We start from the raw sequence: 12,291 nt of genomic DNA, 5'->3' as shown, positions 1-12,291 counted from the left end.
AGTGCATTTATAGCTAATGCACCAGTCAATTGTAACCACGCCACCCCAGGTCCGGGGAATAGCGGGGACTTTGACTTTCGGCCCAGCCAACCCCGGCTAAAATCCCCGCCCTTTGGGATGAACTGATGGTAAAATCCCCGCTAAATGCCCCCGCACCAAAGGGACCTTAGGTCAGGCCCACTTCCTCTATATTTTGCGCGAAGACACCGCATTCACCCGGCACTTCGGGTAAAAACAGGGCCCATTTCTCCGGCTATCCCCGGCATACCCCTGGGCCCGGGGGGCGTGGTTACAATTGACTGGTTCATAAGTGGAATCGTATTACGTTAATCAGTTTGTATGCTACTTATTAAGTGGAATTTGCAAACCATAACTAGTTAACCAGTTGCTGCTTGGGGCCAAAAGTACATTTATAGATAAATGGTAACACGAATCTTATTACGTTAACCAGTTAGTATCTTAATTATTAAGTGGAATTCGCAGACCATAACTAGTTAACCAGGACATGTTTTACAGCCTAAAAGGGTAAAAGGTGGCAGTTATGGGCACTTTTAAACCATGTTTTTACTCTTATGATCTTTATCTTACCAAAAAAGTAACGCGAATATTAACTAGTTAGCTAGATAATTATCGCGAGAATTAACTGGTTAACACGAAACAATTCGCGAATGTTCACAGATTATCTTACGGCAGTTATATGCCACCATAATCTCCAGATATGGATCTCTGCTTCTTGATAAAGTCACCGTAAACATAATTATCTTGGCATCTTTTTATAAATGATTATACGTAATCAATATTCTGTACAACACAGAAGTCGTATTTCCATTGAAGCATTGCTGTCTGGTTTTGCGGCTTCGCCTTTTTCCGTTTCAATATACATAACACAGAGGTATCAAGTTATGAAGTTGTACATTAGATACTTGGACCAGGCCGGATTAAGCGTATTTGTAGTAAGATTGCAATTACATTCTACCATGCATTTAAACGCATATTTTCTCCAACAAATATACTTGAATGTTGTTGTATTATTCTTGTTTTTTTTGTCCTCTTGTTGTTTTTGGTGGTTTTGTTCCTTACTAAAAAATGACTCTCCCATTGTTTAAAAATAGTATTTTGACAAGAATATAACATAACAGTATGCTCTAACGTCTTATAAGTATCAAATCTAAATAGTTATGTTAAAGACTATGAAGGTAAACATTATCACCAATATAATTCATGTTATAACTGATTTGAGCCTCTATATTACATTGTCTTTAAAATGCACCGCAATGTGTTCATGTTGTACATAAATTTGAAAAAATAAAACTATTGATTTGACTTGATAAGATGTTGTTGCTACGTCACACTGACGTGCGTAATTAAAGCAGTCGATGTTGCGGTCTGGCGGTTTATTGAACCCGTAACCAATGACATTGCGTTACGGTTGTTTGACGTAAACGCCTCAATCTATCATGTTTAACCACTTCTTTATTACGTGGTAATGGTAACGTGTGTATGCTTGAAAAAACGCAACACCTTCAAGTTTGATCATTTATCACATCAACAAAAGGAATTAAATACATGGTTATTTACAATGATATATCTACACGTGTAATGCATTTATTATAAGCCGAAAATTGAATTTCGCGAGAAACATTCAGCCAAAACACTCCAGTTAGCGTAGGGGTCAATTCCCGCTCTTGGTCTATAAGAGTTTAGTTGGTGGTCACGAAGTCGGACTATAGCTAGTGCGTTTCCTCCGGGCACTCCCCCTCCCCAACACGCACACACACAGGACACACTCTCGTGCAGCACCTTTTGCACGGAAGTGACTAAGCATGAGTTGATGTAACGTTCTTTAAAATCGTTGTCAGAAAAAAAGTTTAAACTAAACGAATGACAATTTCAGTTGAATAATCTATTATACGAAGGCTGTCCCAGAATGTCGTAGACAACCACTGACACGTGCTTAGTAAAGGTGTAGATACATGGAAAGTTTGGATTTTTTTCACACAATGCATGCATGTAATTGTTATTAGGTTAAAAACGTAATATTAATAGTAAAATTAAAACAGCACCATAACGGGAGACGCGGAAACCGGAGCATCATCGGTATATGAACGGTTTACAATGTCAGAAATATTTACATTTCACTACGCTGCGAGTAGAGCGAGTAGTTACTGTAATTAAGCACTTAAGCCTAAGGACTACTTTTACGAGTCGTAATTATTTATGCATTAATAAATTACTGTATTGTTATTGATGTTGTTGCTGCTGCTGCTGTTTTTGAATTCACGAACGAGTGATGCACGGCTCGTCGTATGGAGGATATGGCCGAGGTGTTCCGATTTGAGACGCATAAGTGCTTAATTACGCATGCGTGAAGCAATACAAACATGTCAAATACACTGTTTGAACAAATTTTATAAAGCGTTCAGTACACACAACCTATTACATAAACATGCACTAGCTGACAAACCATATAACAGTAAGCAATGATAAATATTTATACACTTAAAAAACTCTTTCATTTTATATTTACGTTGTTCGACCAACAATTCCTCTCAGAAAATTGCCACTAAAAGCCTGGAGCTCAGATTTTCTAACGGGATCCATGGTGGGAAGTGTTGGCCAAGGCGTGGTTGTTGGAAAATCTTCAACAAAACCTGCTGGGAACTGCTGTGCACCTGTAGGCATTGAACCTCCCATCGCTACATCTTGACGTGCTTGCATCGTGGCCGTCCCACTTGACGCTATTCCTTGCATATTGCCAGTATTAACTGGTCGTGAATCTACGACATTTGAAACTTGCGGAAAATCAACGTCTGCTAATTGCATGCCATTATTTACCTGTGCAGGCAGGCCTTCATTGTTGAATGACTTAAGGTCAAACTCTTGCATTGTGTTCCATAATTGTACATTTGGCAGTGCTAAAAACCTTCTGAAACTCTCATGAAAGTCTATATTATTTACATCATTGGCCATGTTCATGGGTACTTCTTTTGGTGGCCCATTTGCAGATATTACTCCACCGTCCGGACTGGATGCACCACCGCCCGTGGATCCTATTTCTATTGGAGTAGTTCTGAATGGCGGTGGAATTTCTTCGTTTGGAGTTCCGACTGGAGCGGTATTAAATACGTTTATATCGTTTTGGAGCGCGTCAAAGAGCTGATTCGCGGCTGCTGAGTCAGAGGGATTTGGTCCTTGATTCGATTGACCAGTAGGGGGTTGTAAAAGTTGAATTTGGTTTTCGATATTGCCTTGTTCAAAGACGTTATTGGCCTGAGGTACATCACGTATGTCAGGTACACCAGGGGCAGGCATTTCAACTGCACCTAATTGTATTGGTCCAAGGGGTATATCTTCTGGGCGTGGATTTATTGGTGTGGGTATTGGTTCTAATGACGTTCCAAATCCAAATTCGTTGCCTTGATTGGGAATGTCATTGTTTGGTGAAAATGGGGCGGCGGGAATGCCTACCCCTTGAGATGGCTCTATTGGACGTTCAAATCCAGATCCGGAACCTTGATTGTGAATGTTGTCAATGGGTGGCGTTATTGGTGGCAGTTTTGCAGGGAAACTGTCCACACTGTGTGTCCCACTTATAGCCGTTTCGGGAACTACAGGTAGTCCCGATATTGGACCATTATTTTGAAAAACGACCTGATCATTTCCCAATGATGGCAGAACGGCAACGTTGGGCTGTGATTGGCCTGCCCCTGTCATTGAAAACCCTGCCCCGAGAAGTGGGTGCTTTTTGAGTACATCCAGGATCCCGGCTGGACCATTGTTCGCGAAGTCTAAGGCCTGCACATTCACATTGGAGTCGGCAACATTTCCCACGAAGCTAGGATTAGTGGGAATGTTTTGCCTAAGGTCATTTGTATTTGAATCGATGAGCACGCTTTCTGAGGCGGATGGACCGTTCGTTTGCATGCACCATTTCTGGATGCAAGTATAGTTATTCGTTTGCATGCAGAGGCCACACATCATATCAGCTGCGTCCGCGATTACAGTTCTGTGTCCATCTGCAATACAAAGAACGAGGATAAAGACCGGGCGAATTAAGGTACTCGACCTATAGATATGCTATTTGTCTGACGTTTCCTTAGAAGTTTATTTAATATATTGTTATTTTCTAGAAGTTACAAATCATTTCAAAAGGCTATTCCATGATGATGACTGACTCTATGTAATACAATTGACCAAAAACTGAACTAAATTTATCGATACAATGTATTTCATATTGTTTAATGTGTCTCGTCCAGTGAGATACAATCTATAGACGTGACTCGTCCAGTGAGATACAATCTATAGACGTGACTCGTCCAGTGAGATACAATCTATAGACGTGACTTGTCCAGTGAGATACCATCTATAGACGTGACTTGTCCAGTGAGATACCATCTATAGACGTGACTCGTCCAGTCAGATACCATCTGTAGACGTGATTCGTACATTCAGATACCATCTATAGACGTGACTCGTCCAGTGAGATACAATCTATAGACGTGAATCGTCAAGTGAGATACCATCTATAGACGTAAATTGTCCAGTGAGATACCATCTATAGACGTGTCTCGTCCAGTCAGATACCATCTATAGACGTGAATCATCCAGTCAGATACCATCTATAGACGTGACTCTTCCAGTGAGATACAATCTATAGACGTGAATCGTCCAGTCAGATACCATCTATAGACATGACTCGTCAAGTGAGATACCATCTATAGACGTGAATCGTCCAGTCAGATACCATCTATAGACATGACTCGTCCAGTGAGATACCATCTATAGACGGGAATCGTCAAGTGAGATACCATCTATAGACGTAAATCGTCCAGTGAGCTACCATCTATAGACGTGTCTCGTCCAGTGAGATACCATCTATAGACGTGAATCGTCCAGTGAGATACCATCTATAGACGTGACTCGTCCAGTGAGATACAATCTATAGACGTGACTCGTCCAGTGAGATACAATCTATAGACGTGACTCGTCCAGTGAGATACCATCTATAGACGCGACTCGTCCAGTGAGACACCATCTATAGACGTGTTCCGTTCAGTAAGATACCGCATGTAGACGTGTCTCGTCCAGTGAGATACCATCTATAGTCGTGTCTAGTCCAGATTGATACCATCTTTAGACGTGACTCTTCCAGTCAGATACCATCTATAGAGGTGACTCGTCCAGTTAGATACAATCTATAGACGTGAATCGTCAAGTGAGATACCATCTATAGACGTAAATTGTCCAGTGAGATACCATCTATAGACGTGTCTCGTCCAGTCAGATACCATCTATAGACGTGAATCATCCAGTCAGATACCATCTATAGACGTGACTCTTCCAGTGAGATACAATCTATAGACGTGAATCGTCCAGTCAGATACCATCTATAGACATGACTCGTCCAGTGAGATACCATCTATAGACGTGAATCGTCAAGTGAGATACCATCTATAGACGTGAATCGTCCAGTCAGATACCATCTATAGACATGACTCGTCCAGTGAGATACCATCTATAGACGGGAATCGTCAAGTGAGATACCATCTATAGACGTAAATCGTCCAGTGAGCTACCATCTATAGACGTGTCTCGTCCAGTGAGATACCATCTATAGACGTGAATCGTCCAGTGAGATACCATCTATAGACGTGACTCGTCCAGTGAGATACAATCTATAGACGTGTCCCGTTCAGTAAGATACCGCATGTAGACGTGTCTCGTCCAGTGAGATACCATCTATAGACGCGACTCGTCCAGTGAGATACCATCTATAGACGTGTTCCGTTCAGTAAGATACCGCATGTAGACGTCCAGTAAGCTACCATTCAAAGACGTGACTCGTCCAGTGAGCTACCATCTATAGACGTGTCTCGTCCAGTGAGCTACCAGCTATAGACGTGTCTTGTCCAGTGAGCTACCATCTATAGTCGTCTCTCGTCCAGTGAGCTACCATCTAAAGTCGGGACTCGTCCAGTGAGATATCATCTATGGACGCGACTCGTCCAGTGAGCTACCATTTATGGACACGACTCGTCATGTGAGCTACCATCGATAGACGCGACTCGTCTTGTGACTATCATCTATAGACGCGACTCGTCCAGTGAGCTACCATCTATAGACGTGTCTCGTCCAGTAAGCTACCATTCATAGACGTGACTCGTCCAGTGAGCTACCATCTATAGACGTGTCTTGTCCAGAGAGCTACCAGCTATAGACGTGTCTTGTCCAGTGAGCTACCATCTGTAGACGTCTCTCGTCCAGTGAGCTACCATCTAAAGACGTGACTCGTCCAGTGAGCTAACATCTATAGACGTGACTCGTTCAGTGAAATACCATCTGTAGACGTGGCCCGTTCAGTTAGGTAAAAGCTGTGCTAAGCCTATGACATGTATATTATATAAGATTGATATAGATTTTTAAAAAATCATTAGTTTATATTATTATTATTAACAATGTCTCGTTCAATTTTACTTTTCTACTTTCAATACTGTTAAACGATTTGTTAATGACGTAATAAAGTAAGATTTACATTGTAGCTCTAAATTCGATTTCATATAAACTTCAATTGATAATAATAACATAAACTAATGATATATTTTTTAAATCGACCTTAGAGCTACAATGTAAATATCACTTTTATTGCGTCATTAACAAATCGTTTAACAGTATAGAAAGTAGAAAAGTTAACTTACTCAAGTATTTTGCTTTATTGCTTAATGCTAAAAATTGCTTTTTATGTACTGACAATTAATATTGTTAATATTGTTTGGTATATACGTTCTAATTACCAATATAATATTTGTCCACATTTGTCCATTGCCTTCTGGATGTTAATCAAATAAACTTTGAAACTTTGAAATTACATGTCTATATATTAATTATTGATATAGTAATTGTATTGCACACTAATGTGGAAAAGAATAGTATATATGTTATTACTTAAAAAACAAGACATCGTGGAATTTCCATGTGGTCGACTTACAGATTAAAGCACAAAAGAGACAATGGGAACTTTGTTAAAGTAAACAATGTTGTTAACTGTATTGTTGTTAACTGTCGATTCTTTACTGCCCTGACAGTTTAATGGAAACACTAGTGACCAGCAATATTTCTTACAATATTTGAGACAAGTAATTAGCTGTTTTAGTTTATTTAAATCTATGAGCTAATCATAAACCTTTGTTTTTAAATTAAAAGTAAACAACGAAGTCGTTAATTACGTTGTAAACTTAAACGAGTTATGAGCATTCGGCCCTTTGCGTTAAAATGAACTTATAACATTTCTTAACAATCAAATGTATTTCATTCTTTTTTAAGATTTATACAATGAAGTACGATATGACTATAACATTGGCAACTTCTGAAAATGAATGTAATATAGGTATAATATAAAACTTACAGAAAAGCAGTGGTAAAAGCATTGAGCGTTCACTAGCTTTCAGAGCTATCTTTTGTATCATACCACTATTTAACAAAAAATAATTTTACATAAAATGTGAAAAGTTTACCTGTAATATCTGGTAATTTTCCGACTTGAGGACCACCATTTGTTTCCTGGGAAACCCCGATAATCTTTTTCGTATCGTGTTGACCGGACAATACAGACCAAGTCGGCTGCTGTTGGAACCCTGGCAGGCGTGGCTTATCAGCACCAGTAGATATTCCTGTATGATGTGTTCCTGGTCGCTTGTCCACTGGCACCGCTTGTGGAAATCCAGGAATTATTTGATGAAGGTTGCTCGGTGGATCGGCCAGCCGTGGGGGAGGTGTACTGAAATTTGGCCGCAACGGTTGAACATGTGCGCCTCCCTGTTGTCCTGGTTGGTTAATTAGTTGCATGTTGTTGGCGACGTTGAACAGCGAGGCCAACATAGGGTGACTTCCGGCCGTAGCTTGTCCAAGTGTTGTAGGTAGAGTAAGGATACATGACAACACAACTAGTGATGTCCATTTGTTCACATGCAGTATCATTTCGTCCATGCTTATGGTATACTTAAATTGATCACAATACTTACACTATAATCTAAATGTGTAAAACAAAAGTCCAGAATCAATGCAACGAATGCAATTTCATTCCAAATAAAACACGAACTCTTCAGACCAATACTTCAGTTCGAGTGTCTATTGTGGTGTGTTTATGCATTCAACTGATTTTAATTTCAATTTCCTCGTGTACTTTATACAAAACATTACAGGGGATCGACAGTTAATTAATGATTAGTTAACGTATTCGTCGCGTTGTATTACGTTGGAGATTCGTCGTCTAGAGTTATTCTTTACACACATTACGGTGTTTCCCATTGATGTTGCGTGATTTATCATTTGTTATTCATAGAGGCAAGACACCAGTTACTGGTTCATTAAACGTGCGCTGTACGGACGCAAACCATGCATGTAAGAAAACGTCAAATCGAATGTCGGTAGTAAAGAAAAAACAACATATATTTTAATAACATATATAAATATGTGTTTTGTGCAGCCGTTTATGGTAAAGGTTGCTTTAAAACTTTATTATGATTTGACAAAACACGGCGTAGATATTAAAAGACTAAAACACATACGCATATATTTATTCTATATGAAAAAAGAAATAAAAAATACATCAAAACCACACAGCTTTAAGGAAAAATTCTCAAATGAGACACCATTGTAATAGTATAGCAGTGAAATGTTGTTGTTTTTCAGCATGGCAGGGTAAGCAAACACGTAAACTGAACGTAAATGCACGTACGGACAGTTCCAGGACGGCACAAATAGCGTATAGGGACAGTTCCATGACGGCACGAATAGCGCATAGGGACAGTTCCATGACGGCACGATGGCGCATAGTGACAGTTCAAGGACAGCACGAATAGCGCATAGGGACAGTTCCATGACGGCACGACGGCGCATAGTGACAGTTCAAGGACAGCACGAATAGCGTATAGGGACAGTTCCAAGACGGCACGAATAGCGCATAGGGACAGTTCCATGACGGCACGATGGCGCATAGTGACAGTTCCAAGACGGCACGAATAGCGCATAGGGACAGTTCCATGACGGCACGACGGCGCATAGTGACAGTTCAAGGACAGCACGAATAGCGCATAGGGACAGTTCAAGGACGGCACGACGGCGCATAGGGACAGTTCCATGACGGCACGACGGCGCATAGTGACAGTTCAAGGACAGCACGAATAGCGTATAGGGACAGTTCAAGGACGGCACGACGGCGCATAGGGACAGTTCCATGACGGCACGAATAGCGCATAGGGACAGTTCAAGGACAGCACGAATAGCGTATAGGGACAGTTCCATGACGGCACGAATAGCGCATAGGGACAGTTCCATGACGGCACGAATAGCGCATAGGGACAGTTCCATGACGGCACGAATAGCGCATAGGGACAGTTCCATGACGGCACGAATAGCGCATAGGGACAGTTCCATGACGGCACGAATAGCGCATAGGGACAGTTCAAGGACAGCACGAATAGCGCATATGGACATTTCAAGGACGGCACGAATAGCGCATAGGGACAGTTCCATGACGGCACGAATAGCGCATAGGGACAGTTCAAGGACGGCACGAATAGCGCATAGGGACATTTCAAGGACGGCACAAATAGCGTATAGGGACAGTTCCATGACGGCACGAATAGCGCATAGGGACAGTTCAAGGACAGCACGAATAGCGCATATGGACATTTCAAGGACGGCACGAATAGCGCATAGGGACATTTCAAGGACGGCACGAATAGCGCATAGGGACATTTCAAGGACGGCACGAATAGCGCATAGGGACAGTTCAAGGACAGCACGAATAGCGCATATGGACATTTCAAGGACGGCACGAATAGCGCATAGGGACATTTCAAGGACGGCACGAATAGCGCATAGGGACATTTCAAGGACGGCACGAATAGCGCATATGGACATTTCAAGGACGGCACGAATAGCGCATAGGGACATTTCAAGGACGGCACGAATAGCGCATAGGGACAGTTCAAGGACGGCACGAATAGCGCATAGGGACATTTCAAGGACGGCACGAATCGCGCATAAGGAAAGTTCAAAGACGGCACGAATCGCGCATAGTGACAGTTCCATGACGTCAGAAATAGCGCATAGGGGCAAATCCATGAAGGGGACAGTTCCATAATGACATGAATAACGTATAGGGACAGTTCCATAATGACACGAATAACGCATAGGGACATTTCCATAATGACACGAATAACATTTAGGGACAGTTTCGTAATGACACGAATAACGTATAGGGACAGTTCCATAATGACACGAATAACGTATAGGGACAGTTCCATAATGACACGAATAACGTATAGGGACAGTTCCATAATGACACGAATAACGTATAGGGACAGTTCCATAATGACACGAATAACGTATAGGGACAGTTCCATAATGACACGAATAACGTATAGGGACAGTTCCATAATGACACGAATAACGTATAGGGACAGTTCCATAATGACACGAATAACGTATAGGGACAGTTCCATAATGACACGAATAACGTATAGGGACAGTTCCATGATCGCACGAATAACGTATAGGGACAGTTCCATAATGACACGAATAACGTATAGGGACAGTTCCAAGATGGCACGAATAACGTATAGGGACAGTTCCATAATGGCACGAATAACGTATAGAGACAGTTTCGTAATGACACGGATAACGTATAGGGACATTTCCATGATGGCACGAATAACGCATACGGACAGTTCAATGATTGCATGAACAGCGCCTACGAACAGTTCCGTAATGACACTAATAACGCATAGGAACATTTCCATGACGGCACTAATAGCGCATAGGGACAGTTCAAGGACGGCACGAATCGCGCATAGGGACAGTTCCATGACGGCACGAATAGCGTATAAGGGACAGTTCCATAATGACACGAATAACGTATAGGGACAGTTCCATAATGACACGAATAACGTATAGGGACAGTTTCGTAATGACACGAATAACGTATAGGGACAGTTCCATAATGACACGAATAACGTATAGGGACAGTTCCATAATGACACGAATAAAGTATAGGGACAGTTCCATGATGGCACGAATAACGCATAGGGACAGTTCCAAGATGGCACGAATAACGTATAGGGACAGATCCATAATGAAACGAATAGCGTATAGGGACAGTTCCATAATGACACGAATAACGTATAGGGACAGTTCCATGATGGCACGAATAACGTATAGGGACAGTTCCGTAATGACACGAATAACGTATAGGGACAGTTCCATGATCGCACGAATAACGTATAGGGACAGTTCCGTAATGACACGGATAACGTATAGGGACAGTTCCATGATGGCACGAATAACGCATACGGACAGTTCCATGATTGCACGAACAGCGCCTACGAACAGTTCCGTAATGACACTAATAACGCATAGGGACATTTCCATGACGGCATTAATAGCGCATAGGGACAGTTCAAGGACGGCACGAATCGCGCATAGGGACAGTTCCATGACGGCACGAATAGCGTATAAGGGACAGTTCCATAATGACACGAATAACGTATAGGGACAGTTCCATAATGACACGAATAACGTATAGGGACAGTTTCGTAATGACACGAATAATGTATAGGGACAGTTCCGTAATGACACGAATAACGTATAGGGACAGTTCCATAATGACACGAATAAAGTATAGGGACAGTTCCATGATGGCACGAATAACGCATAGGGACAGTTCCAAGATGGCACGAATAACGTATAGGGACAGATCCATAATGAAACGAATAGCGTATAGGGACAGTTCCATAATGACACGAATAACGTATAGGGACAGTTCCATGATGGCACGAATAACGTATAGGGACAGTTCCGTAATGACACGAATAACGTATAGGGACAGTTCCATGATCGCACGAATAACGTATAGGGACAGTTCCGTAATGACACGGATAACGTATAGGGACAGTTCCATGATGGCACGAATAACGCATACGGACAGTTCCATGATTGCACGAACAGCGCCTACGAACAGTTCCGTAATGACACTAATAACGCATAGGGACATTTCCATGACGGCATTAATAGCGCATAGGGACAGTTCAAGGACGGCACGAATCGCGCATAGGGACAGTTCCATGACGGCACGAATAGCGTATAAGGGACAGTTCCATAATGACACGAATAACGTATAGGGACAGTTCCATAATGACACGAATAACGTATAGGGACAGTTTCGTAATGACACGAATAATGTATAGGGACAGTTCCGTAATGACACGAATAACGTATAGGGACAGTTCCATA

General features: G+C 41.8%; 1 protein-coding gene across 1 annotated transcript; it reads right to left on the bottom strand.

Moving 5' to 3' along the window:
* Positions 1-1,522: 1,522 nt before the first annotated feature.
* Positions 1,523-8,290, bottom strand: LOC128245385 (R3H domain-containing protein 1-like). The gene is made up of 2 exons (XM_052963528.1): positions 7,512-8,290; positions 1,523-4,016 (listed from the first exon to the last, which is right to left on the bottom strand). Exons 1-2 carry the CDS (start codon positions 7,981-7,983, stop codon positions 2,524-2,526), a joined length of 1,965 nt encoding a protein of 654 aa, XP_052819488.1. The 5' UTR covers positions 7,984-8,290; the 3' UTR covers positions 1,523-2,523.
* Between the last annotated feature and the right edge of the window lie 4,001 nt (positions 8,291-12,291).

This window comes from Mya arenaria, chromosome 9 (assembly GCF_026914265.1).
Source record: "Mya arenaria isolate MELC-2E11 chromosome 9, ASM2691426v1".
In the NCBI taxonomy this organism is placed as follows: domain Eukaryota; kingdom Metazoa; phylum Mollusca; class Bivalvia; order Myida; family Myidae; genus Mya; species Mya arenaria.
The sequence above is the reverse complement of the archived record's forward strand: the minus strand, read 5'-3'. Positions and strand labels throughout refer to the sequence as shown.